The sequence below is a fragment of the Paroedura picta genome, chromosome 1, assembly GCF_049243985.1.
Source record: "Paroedura picta isolate Pp20150507F chromosome 1, Ppicta_v3.0, whole genome shotgun sequence".
In the NCBI taxonomy this organism is placed as follows: domain Eukaryota; kingdom Metazoa; phylum Chordata; class Lepidosauria; order Squamata; family Gekkonidae; genus Paroedura; species Paroedura picta.
Genome location: NC_135369.1, coordinates 161,601,504 through 161,628,053, shown reverse-complemented (window position 1 = coordinate 161,628,053; position 26,550 = coordinate 161,601,504). Strand labels below are relative to the sequence as shown.

Genomic DNA, 26,550 nt, shown 5'->3' with positions numbered 1-26,550 from the left:
ATTATCTAATTTCCACTAATTGCTTAGTTTGGCTGCCAGAAATAATATGCATATGTTGAGCATACCGTTTTATTTTTCCTTGTTTTACATTCTCGGCAGTCTGGTAGATGGAGTTGAGTGGGGCAAATCCTGTTGTGCCTGATTCCCATTCTACCTTTCAGGTGTTTTGCCTTTGTTGATCTTAACAGCCTACTACTTTGTCTAATTTACGTGATGTCTTAGGCCACTTACTTTACAAATTGGTGACCCTGTGCCTAGTTGTTCATAGATAAGATGGATCACACTGCCTTCTCCCAACTGACTCTTTCCTCTCTTCACGATTAGACTTTATCTGTAGTTGCTTTGTACTGCACTCACTCCCTGAAACGCAAGGGTTTTATTCAGGCATCATAGACTGGACTAATGACCCATCATCTCTCCCAGCATCCTGATATTCCTGAAATGAGTGAATGTAATGGGTTCACCTGATTTTGCAGGGGTCGTATCCAAACCTGGAACCATTGCATGCTCCAAAATGCAATGTCAAAAAGGTCATGGGCTGCTCTTACTTGAACCTGCATTGTACCTCATTTGCGGATGATGTTACCATGAGACATGGAATTGTATATGTCTTCAAAAATACAGAAGATTTATAAGTGTGCTAGAATATCTAAAAGCACCCTCCACCGGGGACATTGTGGCCGACCAGCTTGAAGAGTTGATAATCATATGAAGTTAGTGCTGTTTTTCAGCATTCCTTCTTATTTACTTGGTGGTGTTTTCTACAGGCTGCTTCAAAGATAAGTTGTGTATTCTTCATAATCTTTAACTTGATGGACAGTCAGTTTCCGCATCATCTGAAAAAATTCTCCTTGGCAGGGGCAGATCATAAAGTTAGAATGGCCCTTGAACACACCAAGTGGAGTAGTCTCTGCTCCACTACAAGGCAGCACTACAGGGCCATTCAGCTGCACGCTGTGGGGGTTGGCTTGTTTCCCACCACCTCCCATCTGGGGTTAGTGGTGGGAGAAGAGGCCATTGAAAGTGAGTCGGTTGTCTTTTTCACTGAAGGCCCAAGCCAAGTGGCCCTTGAGGAACTGGTAGATTTTAATGACATTGGACCACGGCATTTCCAAAGAGGAGTGCCCCATTTCTCCATTCTATCGTATGGAGAGTGTCTTATTGGATAGAATAGAACAGATAGGGGCACCCTCTTTTGAAACCCCAAGATGTGGACCCTGTGGTCCAATTGTTGTGAAATTCGAAAGGGGGTTAGGGAAGAGCTTCCCGGAGCTACCCTGAAAGTTTGGAGACTGTAACTGGAACTCCCACCCTCCCATGCCCCAGGAATTGTGGGAACTCCAGAATTCCCATTAAAGTTGATGGCGCCACTGACTTTAATGGGCACCAAAGCCCAACTGGGCCGAATTGGGCCCCTGGTGCACAAGCCTAGTGTACACAGCTATGCTTCCCAACCATATTCTGCACAGTTGTGCCACTTGTGGGGTTTCTTGAAGCCTGAAGAATGCTTCAGGGGTTTCTCAACAGTAAAAAAGTTGAGAAAAGCTGGCCCAAACCAACCACTAGAGGGGAGCCTGATTACAATAGAATCAGACTTGCTCTCAAGGAGGAATTAGTCTGCCCGTTTCAGTCAGTAATGAGGCCATTAAAAGTTTTTAACTGCAAAATATCTCCTATGTCTATGAGGAAAGAATGCCATTGCATAATTAAGGGCCGTATTATGATAGAACTTATTAAAATATAATTTGCTTCTGTGGAAGCGAGTTCATTGGGACTTGCTGCTTAAACAGTTGCAGCCTTCGAATAACAACGTATATAGACAAGAGCGAATACAGTTTCGGCATGGCAAATGCAGCTGGAGTCTGGCGTTAGCTACACAAGATGTTTTTCCAGCCATAAAAATGAAAAGCGGCAATGAAGCCTTAGGCCTTTTCTGTACTATCTTATCACATCCCCCAATCAAGTTCAGACTACTTAAGATGCATCTGGTTGTGCAGATGGCACTGGGAATTAGCCTAGGTATGTGGTGATGCCTCTTTCCCTTAATATCCTATCGGTTTGCAGGGGGCTGGGGGGGGGTGTTCCATCTTCGCCTTGCAAAAGTGGTGTCACAACAGGTTGGCTGTAAGTCGTCTGGCATTCCTGGGCTTTGCCATCGGAACAGTTCCCATGGGACGGTCAGGCAGTGGCTCACCCAGACGCTGACCAAGTGGAGACTTGCTTAGCTTGAAAAGCATCCTGTGCCTTCAGGCCGGTCTGTGGACTTGATGAGGAGCTGATTGATCAGTGAAGAACCGACTGCGACATTGCAGTTCTCCTAGCCTAGGCGATGGGGATAAGAGTTTGAACTGGGAGGGGGACAAACCGCATCCTGAGGGCTAGCCTCTCAGGAAGGAAGGAAGGAAAGAAGGAAAGAGAGAGAGAGAAAGAAGGAAGGAAGCCATTTAAAAATGGCAGCAGCGTTAACGCCAGTGGAAGCAGTGCAGAAATAGTTGGCACTACCGCCAACCTCAGCGCATTGGATGAAAATCTCAACCTTTGAGTTAGGGTTACAGAATATAAGCCACGAAGAACTCAGTAAAATGGGATCACAGCATTAGGTAACAAACCATGCAATAGAATTGGATTTTATACCATTAGAGAAGAATGAAGTTAAAGATACCATATCTGGTGAAGTGTGCATGCACACAAAAGCTTATACCTTGAATAAAACCTTGCTGGTCTTAAAGGGGCCGCTGGACTCAGACTTCGTTGAGTGTGGTACCTTGTGAGGTTCCTGTGAAAGTTGACTTGAGTCCTGTAATGTGCACTTTGGGCTGGTTGGAGGGTGTCGCATAAAAATATATCGGGTAAGCGCCCCTGCATAAATGGCAGTTTTCAGGCACTGTACAAGTCCCGAGACTGAGATGAGCGGCTTGTAGGCCCTGTCTTGATTTAAGGCCTCTATTTCATGCCCTTCAGGCCGCCGACATAACCTTATGGATATTTATTATATGGATCCCACTTCTAGACTAAGATCATTACTTTCCTGCCATAGTCTTGGCCTCTTTGTAGGGCCAGATAATTTGATTTTGGAAGTATTGAGTTACTTCTTCGTATTCCTGTTTCCAAAGCCTCCATGGATAGCACTAAAAAATTTAAAAGTGGGAATTCTGCTGCCTTCCTTCTAGTGTTCCTTTCTCAGCTGGCTTGGATTGGAAGGGTGTGTCGATTTGCAAATACTTCTGGGTGAACATATTTCATTGTCTTTGTATCTGAGAAGCGCAGTCACATAGTTTTAGGGCTCTCTGCCAATAGTTTACAATTTACATAAATGTCTCTTTCAACATACTTGTTTAATGTTCTGAGCTCAGAAGGTTAGAATAGAGATTCCAATCTATAAACCAGCAGTAGGCTACTGGCTTCTAAACAGTGGTATTGTTCATCATATGGAGAACACTGTTCACATTCAGACTTAAGCAGAGCTGGCATTAAAATCAAGCTAAGTTGCTTCATGTGACTTCTCAGCTGTGTTTTTTCATACAGACCTTTAGCTCCTTTTCTTTTGGAGGCATGTTTTTGCAAAAATCAAAATGGTCGGGAAACATTTAACTGTTTGCTAACCTGCCTAAACTTTTGGACTTGTCTCCGACTCATGTGGCGTAGTTTAACCATGTGCAAGTGTTGAATAAGCTTTATTCAGTTTGTTAATTTAATTTATTGTACACCTTACCAAGACTCCAGGCGAATTACAGAATTAGAAAACAACAACTCCTATGTAGTACAGACACCTATAATACAGTGAACAATTCAGTAAAATTGGATCCCACCATTAGGCAGTGAACTATGCAGTAGAATTTGATTTTATACCATTAGAGAAGAATAAAGTAAAATACTGTACACAAAGCAGTAAGTGGGAAAAGGAAAGACCCCCTCCTTTAACATTTACATAGGCAATTTTAAATACAGCCATATTGTTATCCTTATAAAAATCGTTTTATTTACTCCTGGCTTGGCATGTGCCTCTGTAAAAATGTACTTCTAAAAAAATGACTATACAGTTTCTGTGAAATGACAGACATGTAGATGGGGGCCACAGTTTGCAGACAGCTGAAATTTCATGAGACTTACATCGCATGTACTTTATAAATAATTTCATTCATAGTGATAGGTCTTGTTCCACTTTTGTGATTTTTTTTGGGGGGAGGGGCATTTAAAAAAAAGAAATACCTAATAAACCTGTAGATAATATGTTAAGTCATCATCTGGCAAATCTTTTGCTTTTTTCAGAATTTCAAAGAATATTCCAACCACGAAAGATGTCGAACCTCTTCTTGAAATAGATGGGGACATTCGTAACTTTGAAGTATTTTTGTCTTCTCGAACTCCTGTTCTTGTAGCACGTGATGTAAAGACCTTCTTACCATGTACAGTAAACCTTGATCCAAAGCTCCGAGAAATCATTGCAGGTAAACGTATTGCAATTTTAATTGCATAGTATGTAGGGTTTTAATATTGCTTGGATAACCCTTTTCTGAGGTACTTCCAATGTTTTTCTCCATGTGTTAATACGTCTTTTGTGGACAATATTCCTGTGAGTCAACTAGGAGGTGGCCAGAACTCAGAGCTACCAAGACCAAGCGAAAGCCCTCAGCAGAGGAAGCAGACCTAAGAGCTTGGGTGAAAGCGAGTGATAGTAATCAGGGGCAAACTAGCCAGCCTCCAGGGTGACTGTTAACCTTCGAGGGGCTGATTGGAACTGAGCTAGTCAATAAAAAGGGCAGATCCAGCATCTCTTGGGTGGTAACTCATATTTGACCATGTGGATACACTGAGGTATGTCCCTGGGTAGTGGGGCCCCCTGGCCAGGAGGGCATCACAGATCCTCAGCAAATATTACGCGTTTAACATCAAGAACTAATTCTAGCCATGGAGTTTTATTCCATTATCTGGTAGTCATTTTTTAGATGTCACTTAAGCACTGTAGGAGGGACCCCAGACCCATGAAGGTAGTAATTTTTTATTTCAGCATAACCACTATGAGGGCAAAAGTGATCAGGTGCCATTATAATCACTACCATTAAGTTTCAGCTTGTTCACCCGCATCCAGCTCATCACTGACTCCGTCACCATTTTAAAACGTCAACAGCTACCTCAGAACTAGGCAGAAAAGAAACTTAGATGCGTTATCATCTGCAGATGGGTGACACTGTAGCTCAGATCTCCTGATGACCTATCCCAGTGTCTTCATGTAGATATTAATAATGGGGGGATAAGATTGATCCCTGATGGAAACCCACATGGGCTATAGCCAAGCAGGAATCCCCAGCACCACCTTCTGAGACCAACGTTCCATATAGGACTTTGACCATTGTAACACAATGCCTTTAGTCCTATGATAAAATATGGTTTTGTTATGTATATTTTAATTTGATAGTCACCGTGGTGGCTGTTGTGCAGGCAGAAAGGTGATCTGGCCACCTGGATCCATGTCACAGTAACATCATAACTGGACTACTGCTATGTAGTACACAGTAGTCTCCTTTCCAAATCAAGCTGGAAATTCCAGTTGGTACACAACATCGTAGCTTGGCCATTATGGAGAGCTAGATGGAGCACACTGACCATCCGTCAGCTATTGGGCTCAATTTAAGATATTAGGTATCCCCTATGAAGCCCTTCGTGGCCTTGGACCCTCGTATTTGCAAAACTGCCTCTCCCCCTACTTTATGCCATGACAGCTTCACTCAACACAGCAGGGGCTTCTGCAGGGGCCAAGCTGCCAATGAGCAAAATCAGCAGCTGCCTGTACACTTGCCTTTTCTTTTGTGGCCCCCTCCTTATGGAACAGCCTGCTTGTAGGGGTCAGGAAGGCTCCCAGCCTTGTGACTTTCTGCAAACTATGCAAAACTGAATTATTCAAGAGAGCTAAAGCTGCAGTGCACTAGACAATTCACAAAGCTGCTTCGAAAAATTGTTAGGGGCTGTGATTTATACCACTGTGTTTGGTTTGTTGAAACTGGGATCCTACTATGCATGTTTGTGTTCTTCAATGCGACGTGCTAATATGTTTTGCCTCAGTCATGTTTTTAGATTTCTGGCTTGTTCTACAATCATAATCCTGTAATAAACAAAATGGCCCTGTCAAGAAACTGGTCCGTTTATGCAGTTTCTTGCTAAATTCAGACGATGTTTCATGGTGAAGTTTGGGGTTAAGAATCATGGAAATATATCTGCCTAGGTCAAGCTGCTTGTAGCTTCAAAGAATCAGATAAGGAAGATTGGGAGGCAACCCAGATGCCTGTCTGGCAGTTTCAAGGCCTCACAAGAATTTAGGAATTTACATTCCATCTCATTAGTACCCCGGAGCTCGTGGGTGGGAGAAGGTGTTTGTTTAATTTCACCCTATGCATCTCCTGAAGTGTGCGGTCTAGTTGGAAAACTCACCTGATTGGTTGAGTTACCCGATTAGCAATGTACTTGATTGGTCAAGTCACATAATTTGTTGTACGTTTGATTGGACAGCTACCATCAGGCCGACATGGATCACTGAGCATAAAGGAAAGATCTTTCATTCTAGTTTTGCCTGTGTCTGGATTAGAATCATAGAATCCTAGAGTTGGAAAGGGCCATACAGGCCATTTAGTCCAACCCCCTGCTCAACGCAGGATCAGCCCAAAGCATCCTAAAGCAACATCTGGCTCTGGGATATTTCTTGGTGGGTCATATTGACCAGAACTCTTGCCTTGCCTTTTGAAAGCCCTGTTGGACTCAGTCTTGCTTGGTAACATCTGGATCTTGAACCAATGCTTGTAAATGTGCTTAATATATATTTATAGTGCTACTTTCGTGCTCACTGCTCTTTTATTGTCTGTTTCTACATAATTTTATAATAAATCACTTTACTTAGATTTTTTGGTGTTCTTGGGTTTTAGGGCCTCAATCTGAATCCAGTACTTTAGCCCCTGTTGGCTGCAACCACCAGAGTAGTTGTTACCTTGTAAGCATCCTTCCTTAGTGAGTTGATGTTCCTTATTCCAGGAGGGGTAGAGGCTTCATCTCTTGGCCTGTGGCTGACTGCACAGGAAGGGAACTGGTAGTAGCCATGCCCTGAGGCGTTAGAAGTTTGCACTTGAGTGTTGTTGTTTTTTAACTGCCTCTAGTCACGAGAGCATTCTGGCCTGCTCTTCCAACCTCTTGACTGCCACGTAAGGATAATTGGACATATTTCTTACAACCAGCTTTGTAATGAGATGAGGTGAGAACTAGCCTCAGGTGGTATATTTGAAGGGTAGGGAAGGCAACAGCCCCTGCTTCACCTCACCTGTGCCCAGAAGTCAGGGACCTCCCCTTCCCCCCAAGCACTGAGTGCCAAGCTGCTGGTTGCCCATTAGGTCTCTACAGACTCTGACAAGAGGGATCTCACAAATGTTTGGACAGCCGGTTGGGCGAACCTGGGTTGCCACACTGTGTTAAAACACACCCAGGGAACAAGGAGGGGAAGGAGTAGGTGTTAGCGTCTGTGGGTGGAGGCGGCAGGTAGAGAACACTGAGAGGTGGGGTGGAGGCAGTGTGGCATTCAGTCAGGTGCCAGTGGTGAATACGGAGTGCGCATCGGCTGTGTCTTAATCTTTCACGTGTCTTGTCTTTGGTGTTGAATTTTCCAGACGTCCGTGCCGCCAGAGACCAGATGAACATTGGAGCAATCCCATACCCGCCACTGCCTTTACAAGAGTCGGCTCCCAGAGCATCCTCGGTCTTCAGCCAGCAGTCGTCAGCCTGCTCTTCGACACACTCCTTTAATGGGCCTTTCAACGGAGGAGTGGTATCGCCCCAGCCCCACAGCAGCTACTATAGCGGTATGACAGGACCCCAGCATCCGTTCTATAATCGAGTAAGGAAAGAAAGCTTCTGTTTAAACGTACTCTGGATTGTATTGTGTCCTGACATCATGTATGCTTAGTTAAGAACACTACAGAGCAACAGTAGGAAGCTGTTGTCAAAGTAACTGTTAGCGTATTTGGCAAGCACATGGCAAACGTAAGCCGTCATGCAAAGTTTGCGTGGAGGAGAAGTTTCTTTTCGGTTGAAATCGTGCAGAGGAATGCATATTTTTAAACGTTCTTGAAAAGTGCCCTGAATCATTGTGTAGGTGCCGGGGGCAGCAAAGTGGATGTGCTGGGAGCAGTAGGCATGGAAGTGAAAGGGTTTATTTTGGTGGGTTAGGCATAAATTGAAAGTATTTATTTTTAAGCGTCCACACAGCGTCCTGAGCTATGAGTACAGCCTCACACCACATTATTGAGCAAGGGATTTAGCACATAGCCAGTACTGTGCTTATTAAAATACTTGGAAAAGGTTTGAGCAAGGATTCCACATTGCAGTGTGGACATGTATTGAACAGTTCTACGTGTGTGTAATTTACTTTTTAAAATGTTTCCTATGCAAAACAGATTAAAATTGGCCTTGGACCCTGTAGAACAAGGCTGAAATATTGCATCATTAGACAGAAAGGTGGCTTTGACGAAGTCCCTGTCTATCACTCTTAGTTATTTACAGGAAACATCAGTGTCTGTGTGATAGATTTGAAGCTGCATGCAATGAGAATTGCAAAGCTCTGTGATTCTGGAAAATACAGTAGGAATTAACTAGCTGCATTGGGAGTTGTCCCTTTGGGAAGAGGATCTAGGTGGAATACACCTATGCTTATGGCATGAGCTCCTGAGTACATCTGCTCCTGTGTGATCCTTTTATCATAAGAATGGAGCTAAATGGGCTGTCCTCTAACATTGGTGCTCTGGCAGTTCTAAGTTAGATAATTTCTTTAGCCAGATAATGAAATAATACAATTGTCATAACCTCATTACATTTTGTGTCGTCCTAGTGTTTTTGTCATTCAACTAATTTTGAAAATCTCACCTTGGCCTTGGGTGGGGTAGGTAACCTAACAACACTGTCTTCTGATCATTTCAAAATAAGACTTTGGAATATTGCCTCAGAATGAAAATTTTCAGTTTTTTTGTTTTCCATTCTTAAAGAAGTGGTATTTGTTGAAATAAGTTTTCCTTTTGATTTTTGTAATTGTCTTTTTTTTTTCCCCGTTACATGTTTCTTTCCATAGCCATTCTTTGCCCCATATGTTTACATGCCAAGGTATTATCCTGGCAGTTCTCATCTCATCCCACGTTCATCAATAAAATCGAGTTTGTCCAGAGATCAGAGTCTAGTAAGTATCGGGGGCGGGGGGGAGTAAATGAACGTACTAACTTTTATGCTAAAATTAGACACTTATGCGGAAACCGGTGTTAGTGCATAGATATATTCATAATATAAAGATAAGGTTAACTTGGGTCACAAAACCATACTTTGTTTCACCTTTTCTCAAGCTGGTATCCATGGAAACTTTGCTATTGTAAGAGCTTCACTTCCGTTTTGACCAGAATTAAGGAAGTCCCATTACAGTAAGTAATAGGTGTGGGCATATATGCCCCTAACGGTCTGCACTTGTGAATTTAGATTTTATTTGGTAGGAAAAAAAATCATCACCTTTGTAATTTAGAAGCCTAATGAGAATATAAAAATTTCATTTTTGATTAGTTTAATTTGATGGGTATTGGAAAAACCTAGGGAGCCAGCTAATTAAACAGTCACTGGCTTACATTAAAATGGAAAACATGTTATTTATCAGTTAGAATGGAATTACAATGAAATTGTAATTAAATTTACAATACAAATTGAGCTCTTTAGAGGCTTACATAATTGTGTCATAATGCTATACATAAAAATTGAGTAACAGTAACATAGAGAACTTGGCTCAAACGGGTGTCAGAAATCTTAGAAGCATAGGCGCCTTTTAAAGACAAAGGTCTGCTGAAGTTTTTAAAAAATTCTTACAAATTTGCTTAAACTAGAGGAAGGCAGCTCAAGGCCTGTAGGCCACATCTGGCCTGTAAAGTAGGGTTGCCATATGCCCCCTGGCCACCGGTGGGGGATGGGGGGGCGGTAGGATTGCCAGTTTCAGGTTTGGAAACTCCTGGGGATTTGGGGGGTGGAGCCTAGGAAGGACAGGGACCTCAGTATGATACAATACCATAGAGTTCACCCTCCAGGGCACTTTTTTTCTCTAGTGGATCTGTTCTCTGTAGTCTGGAGATGAGTTGTAATTCTAGGGGATCCCCAGGCCCCACCTGGAAGCTGGCAATCCCTACCTGAAAATTTCTCTTTTGGAGGAGCTTGTTTTTCAGTTTTCCTGCCAGCCCACTGCTGTGTGGCTGTGGACAAGGTTGTTCAGCACAAGCCAAGCAGAATGCCTCGGTGGGCCCCGTAAAACGTTCTTGAGTCACATTCTCCTGCCCCTGTTTTGAAACCATCGCTTTTCTAGGATGGTCCAGAATCGGGTACTTCTCCAGCAATTGCTTCTCTCCGGTTTTCACTGAGTGCTTAACCATTTCCCCCCCCCCCCCATCCAGACCATAACAATGTGTTGTTGTTGCTAGGATATGATCCAGGAGGATGCTGACGAGGGGCTTCCTTCGCCCACAGACCCCTCGATGGTAAATGAGTAGTCATGTGGTGTGGAACCTTAGCATCTCATTGCTGCTTCGACAGTGATGAGTCTGCTTCTGCCGTAACTGCCGTCCACTAACACTGCATCAGTGGCTTGACGAGCAAATAGACTAGATGGAGACTAATAAGCATAGTTTGTGGATGAGTACCAGAGCTAATACTCGTAAGACATAGCAAACTGTGTTTGCCTTTCCCCTGCTGCCTGCAGTCGCCCATGCAGTAGCTATGGATGCAGTGTGTCCCTTCTTCATTAGCAGTACCGAGATGGCTAGTGAAAAGGTACTTAGCGCATTTGTAGCTGTTGTAGAAGGGTGGGGTGGGGGGGAGTGCTTGATGCTTTCTCTGAATGTTTGTAGCCAAATAACCCACCCACCCTCCTTTCTCAGTTGCATCAGGGCGTAAAGCTGCTTCAGTGGACGAGATTTAGAGCTGAACGTGAGGATGGAAGAGAGGAGGAATGGTTTTCCCTCGTGAGTCTTAGGAGATCAGACAGGCTATATGTTTCTCCACCATAGTGATACGTAGTGATGTAAATGGTGACGTGCATCCTGGGTCGTATTTTCCTTCTAATTCAGCCCTCTGAAAACATTCAAAATTCTTCCAGGACACTGCACCTTGGGCTGTCAAGGGCTTTACGATGTTTTGGGTTCATCGTTCATAGTCCAAACACACATGAGCTTGTGTGGTGGTCTATGGCAATTAGCACGGTTCATTAGTGTATCCCAGCCTCCCCACCCCCCGCCACGCACACACCCCTTGCTATTCGTTTATAGCAAGTCTACCATCACGGGGGCCACAAGTGCCAAAGCAAAGTTTAGGAGAGACAAGAGGATGGGCCAGTTTTATGCAAAGAACACTGCAATGGTTCTGGGATAAATTTTGAAAATCCGCCCTGCCTCTTTGCTTGTGTCGATGCTGTTTTCGGACAGACTGCTTTGCTTCATAAGCTGTTCCTTCACGATACGTACGCTCACGTCAATGGATACACACGTGAAAAATATTCTTGTTCGTGTATCATAGAGGCCAATTCCCTGTAGTCTCATTTAAGACAAGGTTTTAAAAATAGACAATGAAGTTTACTTTTAGAAAATGGATTATATAAATGGATACAGAAAATGTTCTTGCTCATGTACCATAGGCTACTGGCCAATTCCCTGTTGTTGAATCTGGTTTAAGGCAGGATTTTTTGAAAAAGTCAGTGAAGTTTACTTTCAGAATACGGGTCCGTTGCGAAGCTGTAGCCTATTTTTAGGATCCACAAAAGGAGAGTCTCCAACTGATTTGCAAAATCTAGATCAGCATTCGCTGGCAGGGGGCTCCTGGGAATTGTAGTCCATGGACATCTGAAGGGCCGCAGTTTGACTACCCCTGATCTAGATGCTTACCCAAGGCTGTTACAACCGTAAAATGGAGTACACCAGTGTTGTGAGCCGCTGCTAGGCAGCGAAAGCAAGGAACTTCCAGCAAAAGCCGGTTCGTAATGCATCCTGGGGGAAGTCCCAGCTGTACTTTCTACCCCTGGGTTAACAATATTTTCAGCACATCACATGATTTGAACCTCGTGGGAAGCCATGATGTTTTCATAACAAATGTCACAAATCTTCCATACCCTGAAGTCTGAGTTGGCATTATTAGGCTTCTTCCAAGGATAAAAATGTAACAAGCCACTATGGTGTAGAAAAATATTCCTCCGTGTCTCCTGTCCTAAAGAGTTGCTTTAGGTGTGCGCAAGTTAAAAACATGGGGGTGTCCGGTGGGCTTCATGCCACTTTTTCATCAGACAGGAGACAGCTTTAAAAAGCTTCTTGCGTCTTGGGAAGCAGTTATGTGTTCATTATGTGGGTCAAAATGGGGGTGGGGGGGCTACAGAGTTTGAAAAACAAGTCCAAATACCCGTTGAGTGTGCAGAGCTGCCCACATTGTTCTTTGGATCTTGACAAGAAGCAAAGACTGCTGTGGGTGTCCTTTTAAATTTCAGTTTGATTTTCTGCCACTCTAAAGGTTGGGGGGAGAAGAAGAAACTGTGCTTTTGCTGATTATTTAATAGGTTTTTCTCCCTCATGTTCCATGTTAAGCATTTGACTTTTATGTCGCTTTTTGTCCCTTTCCTGAAGCAGTGTAAAACTGGGTTAAACAGACAAGGGCAGGTACAGCAATTTCTTGTGCTTGGTTTTCCCCCCCCTTTTAGGTGATCATCACACCCTATCATATTAGCGGTTCATGCTGGGCTGCTTATATACTAATGCACTTGATCAGCTTTGAAGTTTGCTTTTTATTTTTTGCATGGCAAATAGCCTGTGAGAGACTGTTCTCTTAGCGACTTAAATGGAAAAACACTGCAGCTGAAAAAAGGTGCCAGTTTTAAGTACAAGTTTAATTCACACTCTGAATGTCAGTATCCCTAATATGGGCATGCATTCAGATTTTCTCAAGCCAAACATATGCCTGAAAAATACCTTATCTGTATCTTTCGGCATTCCAAAAATATCCGGGATTCTTTGGGAAAACCAGGAAAAATCCTGAATATTTCCAGGAACTGGAAGATCAAGCTGTGAGACCCGTCTATCAGCTGGTTCTCCCTGCCCCTCCCTTTTCATATGCAGGCCATTTAAACTAGGCTGGTTTAAAGGGATTGCAGGAAAGATCAGGTCAATAGTTCAAGCACTGGGAAATTGCCCCCACCCACCAACTGCCCCCAGTTTTTTTCTGTAGTTCATTAAAACCATACTGGTTTAAAGGGCCTGCAGAAAAGATATGGGGAATGGCTGGAGCTATGGCAAGAACTGTGTTTTGCAGCTTTGCCTTCCCTGGGTTGGGTCATTCTCCCCCCTCCCAATTCCCCCCCCCCATCTTAAGTCTATTGGACCTCAAAAGTTTTGGGACTTCCAAAAATCCCTAGATTCAAATGCCAGTATTAGGGTCTAGGATTTTTCAGAATTCCTGAATTTGGGGGGGGGGGTCAATAGACTGAAACCAGGACCCCCCCCCCCCCCGCATTGTTATAAAGAGTGATTTGGATTAAAGTGCATATTTTTCACAGGGTTTGTGCACTGGCATCAGAGATTTTAATATTTTAACAGTTTCTCATAAAGTTAATGAAAAATTCATTCTTAAGGTAGCATATATTGCATGCAGTAATTACTTGCTCTTCACTGCTTAGATCTGTCAGGATTGCCAACATCTGCATCTGTTACATTTCGGATCTTGGCCTTTTTCTGCCCTTCTCTCTGTTGCTTACATTGCCCAGCAGGTCACCATATATGAATTCTATCCACATATGGAAAATCTACTAAAGCCTTGAGACTCATTCAAGGTAGATAAACCAGGCTATTTTCCTTATGCTTTGCCTTCCTTTCCCCCTCCCAGTGGGGGACCCCAAATAGCTCACATCTTTCTTCCCCTCTCCATTTTCTCCTAGCAACAACCTTGTGAGGTAGGTCAGGCTAAGTATGGGTAACTGGCCCGAGGCTGTCCAGGGAGCTCCTGTGGCGGAGTTGGGGGGATTGAAACCTGGGTTTTCCTGAGCCTAGTCTGGCACTCTAACCACTGCACCACTGGCTTTACTGTAATGCATCTCGGCTTTACCGTAATATGTGCATGCTTTAATCTTCTGTGTGGAATTTTAGCTAGACTATCCTAGTTTATTCTTAATAGAATTTATTACCTTATTAGAAGGGTGCCTATTGTAAAGAACTTTATTCTCATGAGAACTGCCTTCTGGGGAAAGCTACTTGGTATATGACCCAGATTACCACTGCTGCATATTGACTGGGAAAGATTGAAGGCCAGATTTATGAACGGCATTCTCCTCAGGCTGTATATTATACAAGCCTGTTATAATACAGCACAGGCGTGAAGAACTCTTTCACCTGTCTGTTCAGGGCAACAGGCTTTTGTAATTATGTAGGCTACAGAAGCATCTACCTTGTAAATGGAGTCTCCCTCTCTCTTTCAGCTACTGCAGAATAAAAAGTCCTTCCACCACACACCCTTTTGTCTCTATTCTTGCCGGTGATCACAATGGGTGGAATATCTCACTATGGTTAAGAGGTTTTTAGAAATAAATAGTTGGAGAGAAGGAGCTGATGCATTCGTAGTGGTATCGCCTACTAAATTAACCCTGAGCTTCCAGAAATAAATAGTATAGGTGACCCCTGGGGTTGTAAAAGGGGGCGGGGGGGAGGAGAAGAAATGCTTTGTCCATATCTAACTGTCTGATTCCAGGGCTTAAGGAACAGTTCTGGAGTTTCTAAGCCATATTTAATAAGCTAGTCCCAAAGGTCATAAAATCCTGCTCTCACATTATGTTTGTTACCTGTTGATGGTGAATCTATTTTGCATGTCTTTCACATAAAACTTTGGAATGATAGCATCCCTAGGGCTTTATACAAATAACACAGGACTAAATCAGCAATTCAGGTTCTTTTGGTACACGACACAGTTGGATCCAGTGGAAAAGCTCATGGAATGATTTGGAGGAAAAGATTTTTTTCCCCATTTACTTCTGTCATCCTGCTGTTTGGTCCCAAAAGTCTGCCCTGGGGATCAGGGAACTCTCATGCGGCCTCCCTGCTATGGTGGGAGCATTTTTGAGATGACCTGAAATCTACTGAGGGAAAGAGAAGGGTGGAAAGATCTCATTTGCCAGCTTCTTCCATGCGCTTTTCCAGTGGATCCAATTCATCAGCTTCAGCATCCTGTAAAAGCTGGACTTCCATTTTTATTTATCATTTTTATTTATCATTACATTTCTACCCGGCCAGTCTCACAAGGGCTCGCGGTGGCTCACAAATATAAAAACCCCAATACATAAAACCCCAATAAAACCTATAACAATTTAAAAATCCCAACGCAGACATCCCTTAAAACCATCCATTCGGTGGCAAAAAAAATCTCATACTAAAACTAAGACCTTGGGGTGGACAGAGTTGCTGGTCTTTCACTTTTAATCTGCCCCTAATAGCCAAGGCTAGTGACAACGGGGGTGGGGTCCAGATCTTCTTCTGCGCGTCAGCCTCAACCATAGGCCTGGTGGAAGAGTTCTGTCCTGCAGGCCCTGCGGAATGTCAGAAGCTCCCGCAGGGCCCGTAGCTCTTCTGGGAGCTCATTCCACCAGGTAGGGGCCAGGACTGAAAAGACCCTGGCCCTGGTCGAGGCCAAATGAAAACAGCTCTTGAAGACTGCAGGGGACGTGCAGCTCCTCTACAGGTCTTTTATTTCTGACCTCCCTCAGGCATCACTGCGGGCTGTTTTTCAGACTTTTTCAGTAGGCCATCAGTTGGCTTCCTCTGACTATGTTCAGCTTCAGTTGCCACCCATTTTTGGGAGTCCCTTCGCATGAGGAAAAGAGCCCCCAGGAAGAGGATTACCCTTGAGGAAAAGAGTACAGGGAAACTAAGGAGGCAGCATGGTTTTTCCATCTCGTCTCAACGTTTCCTCAGTGTTCTGGGGCTTCTCACGCCTAAAGCATGTTCAGCAGTGGCAGGACAATCCTTTCTTACAGTTTTGGGTTCCTGTTTATCTACTGAGGCTCCTGCAACCCACAAATTCTCTAGTCATCTGGATTACAAAGTGGGTGGGGTGATGATCCTAATTTGGACCGATGGCTGTCTAAAGAAAAAGCTGAATGAGCCCACGACCGTATAAGTATGGGCCACTTCACTGACAGGACACCAACGTGCATTTTTAAAAGACGTGTACCAGTAGTGGAGGGCAGCAGCTTGCTGTGGCTTCTGTGACCTATTTGTGCACACCACTTGCACAACATCCATTTGTTGCCTTCTAACATTATGTGTGGGAAGCTAAAGCTGTGGAAGGGACCCTCCTGCTGTGCGAACACTGTTGTGCGATCATAAGCGAGGGCTTTTGTTCTCTGCTTCACTGATCACCCACCTTATGGCTTATATTCCTATAAAACAGTCTCAAGGACACTACATTCATTATTGTTGCTGTGGAGCGAGACAGCCCCCTTTATAATATTTCAGCGGTGGTGGGAGAACATGCCAACAATGTCTCTTTTTCTGTACTTTGGTCAGTTTTCCTGCTCTGCACATTAAAGGAGACAGAGGGAGTGAAGAGGGGATTGATATTTGCTTCTTTGAGGCTTCTGTGCCCTCACATTTAGGAGCTGTCCACCTGTGCAAAGCCCTGAGAAGTTTACCAAACTAATGTTTTAGGTGCAAAAATCCTCATACCCTGAAGAAGATGGAGCTGTCACTACCCAAAGGAGTCCCAAAGCGGCTCACAAACACCTTTCCTTTCCTCTCCCAACAACAGAGATCCCATAGGTAGGTGGGGCTCAGTAAGCTCTGAGAGAACTGCTCTGTGAGAACAGCTCTTACAGGATTGACTGGCTCAAAGTCATCCAGCTGGCTGCACATGGAGGAGCATAAAATAAAACCCGGTTCTCCAGATTAGAGTCTGCTGCTCTCCACCACGCTGGCTCTCCACACATCTTAAACACAGCTTAGACTGTGTAAGCCCAGGGGGAAAGGAGTTGCACCTTTCCACCATTCTTCCATCCACTGAAATGGAAGGAGCTGCACCTTTCCACCATTCTCCCATCCATTGAGAAGGTCAGGAACTCTGGAAGGCAAGCCCTGAAAGAAAATTTCTTGTTCAAAGGGTTTTTTAAAGTTCTCAGTCGAAATAGTCATTCTAGTATCAGTGTGCAATAGTCAAGGTTTTTCTCTCTCATGCAAAATATTCTTTCTTCTAATTAGAAACCCTGGTACAACCCCCCCCCCCCCCAACTCCTTTCTTCTGATGGGCACAGCCCTTGGATCCTGTCCTTAGGAGAAGGACAAGGTGTCAGTGCTTACTGTGAGATGGCTAAACAAAATTTGAGTCCAGTGGCACATTTAAGACCAACCACGTTTTATTCCCGGTGTGAGCTTTCGTGTGCCTGCACACTTCCTCAGACAAGGAGTCATCACAGTGCAGATATAAGGAGAGAGTAAATTAACAGGAAATTAGTAAACAGCATCATGAAGATATCCCTCAAATGTATGTAGCAGAATACCTTGCTAGAATAACAGTCCTTTGGGTTCAGTTGCCGTTCTCATAAACATAAGGGGAATAAAAACGTTAAGGTTAGTGATAAAAACGTAAGGGGAATAAAAATGTTAATGTTAGTGATTAATGGCAGACGCTTTCCCTGTTGTGAAAAGAAGTAATTAAAAGATCTGTTGTTAGTCCCATCCGTCTCCTCCCAAGCACGGAAGCATCCCCACAAGTGACAAGCTGTGCTGAGTTCAGTTTCCTGTCCCAAGACCCAGAGAGTTAGATTCTGAGTGACGCTATGTACTTTTTCCTAGACAGGCTTGGTGGAACAGAATGGTAAGGGGTGGGGGCTCACGGTATGCCAGTGTTCTGAGTTGCTGGTGGTGCTACCTTTCAGTTTGTTCTTCATACTGCGTGTAAGCATAACAGTCATTTGAACATATCACGCATGCGTGTGCTTTCCTCTCGCACAGGGACCAGGAGCAATCCCAGGCTCTAGTTCGGGAGCGCCTCACGTGCCTTTGAGCTCCATGACCGTGGACGCTGTCTGTGAGAAACTGAAGCAGATAGAGGGACTCGACCAGAGTATGGTGCCTCAGTACTCCGCCACTATAAAGAAGGTGAGCCCACACAGTAAAGTGGAGGGGAAATATGTCGTGCCCTGCATTGGCAGAAGTGGGAGGATGGCGTATGCCCTGTGCAGACTCTTTCTTCCCACCCATAAAATGCTCACCCCCCCCCCACACACCACAGATCTTCCACAGAGGCCTGTGGGACATCATTTTTGTGGGGGCTGCTGTGCTGAAAAGAGATGGGTCACCGCAAGTCAGAAGGTCTGCATCTTTCCTTCATTTGTGCCATGGAAACGGCATTGGTGCTCCATCGTGAGCCTGTGTTTGGCCCTGATGACCGGTAGGTTCTGCACCCATTTTCAATTGTGTGTTTCCGTATTAGTGCATGTATTGACTTCACTCATTGCAAGACATGCAGCCTTTGGAAGAGAGCTAATGACTGAACACTAGACATCTTCTTTCATTAAGTGACTCTGATATTTTACAGCTCTTACTTTGGAGCTTTTATTAGCTGCTGTACATATTTTATATGTGTTAAGAACTGGTGTGTGTTGAAACCAGACCTTTGGAGAGGGCACCTACAAGGTCTGAAATATTGGTTGTGTATTGGTTTACATCAGTGGTAGTCAAACTGCGGCCCTCCAGATGTCCATAGACTACAATTCCCAGGAGCCCCTGCCAGCGAATGCTGGCAGGGGCTCCTGGGAACTGTACTCCATGGACATCTGGAGGGCCGCAGTTTGACTACCCCTGGTTTACATAGTATGTGAGCCGTTCACATAAGTAAACCGCCACGAGCCAGTATTCCTGGGAGTGGCGGTATATCAATACGATTATAAACAAACAAACAAACAAAGCATAGCATACTGGTTTGCAATAGCCTGTATTCTGGACATATGTTTTAATTCCTCTAGTTGTTTTTTAAAAATTGTGCACACTAAAAGTAATATAATTTTAACAACAATATATTCAACCTTTTAGGTCCTAACTATTACCAGTTGGGTTTTTGAAATGCCAGTTCTAGTTCACACACACCCCTCCTTTGGTTCAAGGCAGCTATGCGTCTGAACCTATATACTAAGATGCTGTTTACCTTATTAATGGCTAAACACTTTCCAGTTGCATAGAAGTGGAAGAAGAAAGGCCCTACTGAAATGGATGAGTAGTTTAAGAAAATGAGGGTGAAAAAGCCGATGCATCGGCTCCAGAAGGACGAAGCCAACCCCCACCCCCAAAATATGTGCTGTAAAAGTTCATGACATTTAGAAACAACAGCAGCAGCGCTCATATCTCACCAGACCTGAAAGGTTGGCCCAGACTTTCAGGATGCAGTCATAAGAAGTGGTGTCAAGAGCAGTCCCACCCGGCACTTTTAATTTAACATCCATTTTTGTCATTACGAACAGAGTTTTGCCATTTTAATGCTTTTTCTTTTCGTTCCTAACAAAAACATGGTAAATGTATACATTCCTACTTCTAATTTCCCTTTGTATTCCACCAGAAATGACACCATCCATATGTACTTTGAAGTAACATCCAATTCCGGATTTTTAAAGAAATACTATATTTACCAGAAACTTTTTCTTTTTTCTTTTGCTAAAGGCAAACATAAATGGCCGTGTTTTAGCACAGTGCAACATTGATGAACTGAAGCGAGAGATGAACATGAATTTTGGTGACTGGCATCTCTTCAGGAGCACAGTAAGACCATTTTAAATCATGTCTGTAAAATCCGGATTCTCGTTGCCTAGTCAATACCGGGCTGGCAAGGTTTGTTGCTCTGGGTTAATGCTTGAATGGGAGACCACCCAGTAAGTTGAAGGAAGCAGAGAGAGATAATGACAAACCATCTCTGTTTCTTGCCTTGAAAACCCTACATGACAGCCCTGGAAGGGTTTCCCAAATGGGTGGGAGTTGATTAATTTTGGATATATTTCTAAAAATTGTTAAACATTTACCGGGTGATATGACCATATGTGACCCGCCTCTCCCTTTCCAATGATGGGCCTGGAGGGGGTGAGAAGGGGAGTGGTCTGAGGTGGGTGTGTCGACAGCTGTGCTTCCCATCCATATTCTGCACGATCGCACCACTACTGGGGTTACTTGAAGCCTGAAGAATGTTTCAGGGGTTTCTCAGTGGTAGAAAAGTCGAGAAAGGCTGCCTTACAAACATCTGTGTTTATTGAGGCATGCCTCTGTGTCCACAGGAGTCACTCCTAGGTAGGATTACAGGATTGCAGTGATTTATTTGCTTAATATTCAAGGCTTAGCCTATACTGAAATATCACTTTTTATCTGTTGCTGTATATGGCTGTGTCAGGCATGGAGTTTTCAGTTTTAACAAGGCAAGGGACTCTTTTAACAGTGGCATATTTTATTTTGCACATTTCTATGCTGCTTTTCTCCTTAGGGCTTTTCTGCATTCTCATTTTCTTTTCTTGTTTGTTCTTGTTGTTTTCAGGGTCCCCCCCTCCCCCCCTCCCCCTCCGCACGTCACGAGATTTGTTCTCTCTAGTGGCTGATTCTATGTTGTTTATGTCCAGCATAAAAACTGGTGGTTTAAATCTGCAGGGAGATCTGCTGCTCATAAAATGGTGTAACTTGGCCACTAGAACATTTGCAGAACAGACCCCCACACCCCGGCCACAGGAACACCCAAGCGAGGAAAATGAGAATGTGGCAAAATCCATAGCGGCTTATGTTGTTCTCTGCTCCTCCATTTTACTCACGACAACACTGTGATAGGTTAGGCTGAGCTCGCGACTGACCCAAAGACATCTAACAAACTTCCATGGCAGAAGGAGGATTCAAACTTGAGTGAACCACTGCACCACACCAGCTCTCTTACGTTGATAGCAGTCACTGTATGAGGAAGGAGAACATTTTCTCCCAGACCCTTCCCCAAAGGCATCATCTTGAGTTGGTCCTTGTATTCCTGGGGACTTTGTCCCTCACTCCTGCCCCTGTGAGACAGCCTGGAAAAATCTGATAGCCCTGGGCATCTTTCGACTCTCAGAGAAAGAGACCTGATAGGGAAACCCTCAGCAAACGCTTTGTTCTGTTTCCAAAGTCCTGGATTTTTTAATTATTTGGAAAATGCCTGTACTATCTCTTCAGAGTCCTGCTGGAACCAGTTTACAATTACAAACCAAAGTGTGTGTATGTGTATATTTAAAAGCCCCATTAGGCATAAGCAGGATAAAGAATAGCTAAAAACTGATAAGATAAAACCCTGAATTCAAATCCTGGGTAAAAAGATGTACTTTAGCCTGGTGCCTAAAAGAAAGTGAAGAAGGTGCCTGGAGAGCCTCAGGGGGAAGTAAGTTCTGAAGACCAACACACACACACACAAGTCCTGTCTGTAGTCTCACCTCTGAAGGTGCGGGCCCAAACCACAGGGCTTAACAGGTGGGCTGGATAGTATGGGAGCAAGAGGGTCTTTAGCTTCTGGCAAGTGTGCTGATGTCACAGGCTCCAGGGAAGAAAACACACTTGGGAAAATGAATGTGGCATGGTTGTGAGAGAACGGTGAAGAAATGGATCTGGATAAGAGAAACACAAGGAGCAGCAGTACAGCAAAGAAAACCGTCTGCTGAAACTCTTCCCTGGCCTATTGCACGTGCACCTTCCCTGCATGGGCACATCCCTGCAAAACCAGACCTCTGTGCCCTTTCCTTCTCCCAGTGAAGTCTTGAAGGACGTGTTTGATTAAATATGTGACCTTAAATGTGAACATAAATGTGTTTGATTAAATATGTGAACTTGTCTACATAAATATTTTTCCGAGTAATTTCAGTCAGATTTTAGTTTCCCTACCGGCATAACCATAGCTGCCCTCTGTGCTCTAGGTCCTTGAAATGAGAAGTGTGGAAAGTCAAGTGGTCCACGAAGATTCTCGCACAGCAGTTGATCATTCCAATCCGCACAACGATCTCGCGCGCCGCCCCACACTGAACAGCGAGTTGCCTCATACGGAACTGACGGGCCTCTCCGGTCAACCTCCCTATGCTCTCAACTTCAGCTTCGAAGAGTTGAACACTATCGGTTTAGATGAAGCCCCTCCACGTCACAGTAACCTCAGCTGGCAGGTAACTTGAAAAGAGACTTTCTTTTTATTCCTTTCCCGTGTTTGAACCATAGCCGTTGTTACTAGAAAGCACTGCCCCTTTCTCAGGAGGTAAAAATCTGTACTGAGACACGGGGATTGATTGGTTTACCCATTCATGGACATGGAAGGGAGCAACCACAGTCTTTGTCATTCAACATCCCTGAGCTGACAAAGTTACATGCCCTGGTTCCAGCTCCAAGCGAACAGAGCCTCCGCCTCACAACCAGCCAGTGTTTCTCCGTTCTCTTCAGCAGAGAGTGGAATACTTGTTGTGGGAGTGGGTGGGAGAGGTTGCCATGCCTAGGACACTGAATTTTCCCATCCTGTGAAAAGTTTGTGGTCTGTTATTTAATTTAGTAAGTGTTGATCCCTTCCTTCCTCTAAGGAGCTCAAGGTGGAAGTACCTTGTTCTCCTCCTCCTCCAAGTAGCCCTATGAGGTCAGGCTGAGGCAAAGTGTGGTTCTGCAAGCTCTGAGGCCGGGTGGAGAATTGAACCTGGAACATGCGGTTTGATAACCACTACAGGATACTGGTTATGAGAGATCAGAGATCCAATGCCATGTCTTTCTGTTTGTACCCACGTACTTTGTAGAGAAGTCCTTGTCAAATCCTTAAAAAATCCTTATGGTTACATCTGAGCCTCCAGGAAGGGCAGTATATAAGTATGAACAAATAATAAAATAATAATAATCTTTAATTTGTAATTTGTAATCAGTGTTTGGTAATGACCCTTTCCTTTTTAAGAGCGGCCACATTCTCCTGTTACTAATATGGACTTTCCCCCTCTTTGTACAGTCGCAGACTCGGAGAACGCCAAGCCTTTCAAGCCTCAATTCTCAAGATTCTAGTATTGAAATTTCGAAGCTTACAGACAAGGTACAGGCAGAATATAGAGATGCCTATAGAGAATACATTGCTCAAATGTCTCAACTAGAAGGGGGTGCGAGTTCTAGTACTGTGAGTGGCAGATCCTCCCCACATAGTTCAGCAGCCTTTTACATGGGCCAGAGTACATCCACGGGCTCCCTGCATTCCAGCATTGAGCAGGACAAGGGGAAGGATGCAGAGCAGAAACAAGATGAAGGGCGGAAGTCTTTCTTGATTAAGCGGAACGACGTAGACTACAGTACATCAGGGGTGTCTACCAGTGACGCATCCCCACTGGATCCCATTACTGAAGAAGATGAAAAATCAGATCAGTCAGGCTCCAAGCTTCTGTCGGGGAAGAAGTCTTCAGAAAGGACCAGCATTTTCCAAGCCGCAGACCTAAAGCTAAAGGGAGGAGCTCTGCGCTATCAGAAACTTCCGAGCGATGAAGACGAGTCTGGAACAGAAGAATCGGATAACACCCCCCTGCTCAAGGAAGGTAAAGACCGAAAAATAGAAGGGAAGACAGAGAAGCAGCCCAAATCCCCTGAACATGGACCAGAGCCCATTAGAACCTTGATTAAAGCAAAGGAATACTTGACAGATGCTCTCCTGGACAAGAAGGATTCCTCCGACTCTGGGGTGAGATCCAATGAAAGTTCGCCCAACCATTCCCTTCATAATGATGGAGACGACTCGCAGCTCGAAAAAGCCAATCTCATTGAGCTGGAAGACGATGCCCGCAGCGGGAAGAGGGGAATCCCTCATAGCTTAAGCGGCCTTCAAGACTCGACCCTGGCCCGCATGTCCATCTGCTCAGAAGACAAGAAAAGCCCTTCAGACAGTAGCTTAATAGCGAGCAGTCCTGAGGAGAACTGGCCAGCTTGCCAGAAGGTTTACAACTTAAACAGAACACCCAGCACCGTCACCCTGAACAACAACAGTGCCCCGGCCAATAGAGCTAATCAAAATTTTGAGGAGATTGAAAGCATCAGAGAGCCTTCTCAAATAATTCTGCGTCCCGGATCAAGCTCTAACGCAGTCGGGGTGCAGAATGATAACCTGAAAGGAGTAGCCCACAAGCGAAGCCAGCGCCCGAGTTACGCTCGGCTTTCGAAAGATTCTTCTGAGCTCCTTACTGTGACCGGCTCTGATGCTGCAGGGTTTGGGGAAGAGAGAGAGAGTATTCTTTGAGAGGTCCGAGTTCATATGGCATGGCTGAATAATAACCGCTTAATGCCTTCCCTCTCCTCCATACTCTCTTCTTCTCCCTGATCAAGCTTTTCATTGGTTTACCTCCCTATCTTACAATTTGGAGTCCCCCTCCTCTCCCTGCCCAGTCATTATCATGACAAATTAGAGGTACTTAACTGTGGCTGAACTAGGCCCTTAAGTTCCATAGATTTCAGCGGGTGCTTTAAGTTTGGTGTGACGTAAGACCAAGCAGTCCCTTCACCAGTAAAAGCAGTGTTTAACTTTTCCTGTGGAAGCAGAAGTTCTAATTGCTGAAAGGGGGAGGGGAGACATAAATTAATATTTTTTTTAAAAAACAAACCCAATTAGTAATTTTAAAAGGAAAGGTTTCCTGATTAGGTGAGACACGGATTGAGTGACGTCTGCTGAAGCTAAAGAGCAGAATATTCCAAACCATCAGAAGTATTCACGACTAAATTTACTTCGGAAAGTGTTGTGTGTGTGTCAGTGCAGTTGAAGTAGCGATGGTTGAAGTAGCGACCCGAAGATGGACTTAAGCGCAACTTTTTATTTATTACATTTCATTAAACGATGTGGTCCTGGAGAACATTAAGTGTGTAAGGAATATGGTCAGGTTTTAAAAGATTGCTGCATGCTGAAGACGTTAGTTGTGCCTCCGCTTCGATGTCATTGGATGAATTCTCTGTAGTTGAAGATAGTCGCATTCAAGGAATTGCACAAAGTGCTTGTGACCGTGGTGTTTTAGGAGGCCCCGTTCAGGCCGATGCTCAGGTGTAGCCTTTTAAAATTAATGACGAAGTATTTTGACTTTTTAAATGGGCAGCCGCAGACTAATACAGTTTTGCCTGATGGTGGACGATGAAATAGCAGTTGCCATTGCTTTGGGAGTAATTCAGAGTATCATGGTTGGCTTAATCTAGTAAATTGATGTCCCAGTTGATGTCACTAAACCGTACTGTAAACGAATCGTGCATGAATTTCACAGTGATTGGTGAATCCTATGTATCTCCGTTAGCATAGAGGTTAATAAAATGATGGGCATGCGGCTCTCGTGTCTGAGGGTTTTATTTACTTCAACGGTTGTGTCTTCATTTGACTGGGTGGCCCTAGAAGTGCATTCAGGATCTGGGAACTTATGTAGGACTTCTTCACACTTACACCAAAACCCAACAAAACCTTGGGTGTGCTTCGGCTTACCAGTTTCCAGTGGGCGGATTGCACTGCATGGTCACTAAGGCAGGCTTTCTCAACCGGGGTTCCCTGAATAGATGGGAGTTAATTAATTTTATATATATATTTAAAATTTGTTAAACATTTATTGAGGGATATGACATCACCATATATGGTCATGTCGACCTGTTTCCCCCCCCCCCCCCAAAATGGCCACTGATGGGCCTGGAGTTAGTGGGAAGGGGAGGGGCCCCGGGTAGGCATGCACACAGCTCTGCTTTCCCAACCATATTTTGCATGATCGTGCTGCTTCTGCTGTCTCTCGAAGCCTGAAGAATCTTTCAGGGGTTTCTCAATGGTAAAGACCTTGAGAAAGGCTGCACTAAGGACTTGAAGTATGAAACAGCAAACCTTAGAGACCTTCTTCTAGTGCTCTAAAGAAGTTCTGCTTTTTAAATAATGAAATTAAGATGCTTTAATTAGCAGAGCCCACTTTTTAATTGCAATTCTCATTGATCTTTACAGGCTCAGCATGAGTAAAACAGAAAGGAGAGCCGGTTCTCCGTAGTGAGAATTAAAGGCAAGGAAGATAGATGATCCGAGAGAGAGAGAGGTTCCAAAAGCCTAGGAGAGAGAAAGACAGGTTTGAGTCAGTACCTAATGAGTATTGGAAGTTGCCAGTGGTTAGGAATTGGCGAATGCCTCTGGTAAGAATGTTATAAAAGTTTTTAAACATTACATTTTGTGTTCCTCATTAATACTGTCCTGGGTCACCATGTTAGTTTTTGCATTGCTCAAGTCTGCATTTCCAAGCACAGTGGCCTGTGATGTAGATTTTTGCTCCGCTGGCTATGCCAGCACAGCTAAGTCGTATAAAGAAAAATGTCTGCAACAGACCAACATAGTAAATATCTTTTGAGAGTTAATTTTATGCTCTTGACTTCCCAGAATGCTGGGCTTGATCTGTATCATTGCCAGAAAATATATGCAGAGCAGGAACAACAAAAATCTCAACATCCTTCAAGCTTGAGAAGGAAAGTATGTTGATCTAGGCTGTGTGAGAATTATCGG

At 44.2% G+C, this 26,550-nt stretch overlaps 1 protein-coding gene across 4 annotated transcripts in view; it reads left to right on the top strand.

The window, feature by feature from the left end:
• Positions 1-24,633, top strand: part of KIDINS220 (kinase D interacting substrate 220) — a 70,986-nt gene extending 46,353 nt beyond the window's left edge. Inside the window, exons 23-31 of one of the 4 annotated variants that reach the window (XM_077310347.1) lie at positions 4,270-4,448; positions 7,647-7,873; positions 9,101-9,205; positions 10,932-11,015; positions 12,663-12,692; positions 18,021-18,167; positions 19,722-19,820; positions 21,968-22,207; positions 23,023-24,633. In XM_077310347.1, coding sequence (XP_077166462.1) covers positions 4,270-4,448; positions 7,647-7,873; positions 9,101-9,205; positions 10,932-11,015; positions 12,663-12,692; positions 18,021-18,167; positions 19,722-19,820; positions 21,968-22,207; positions 23,023-24,288 — 2,377 coding nt within the window. In that variant the 3' untranslated portion in view covers positions 24,289-24,633. Of the gene's footprint in view, positions 1-4,269; positions 4,449-7,646; positions 7,874-9,100; positions 9,206-10,475; positions 10,533-10,931; positions 11,016-12,662; positions 12,693-18,020; positions 18,168-19,721; positions 19,821-21,967; positions 22,208-23,022 lie in introns of all 4 variants that reach the window. The other 3 variants (XM_077310355.1, XM_077310363.1, XM_077310371.1) reach the window with 3 other exon arrangements.
• The last annotated feature ends 1,917 nt before the right edge of the window (positions 24,634-26,550 follow it).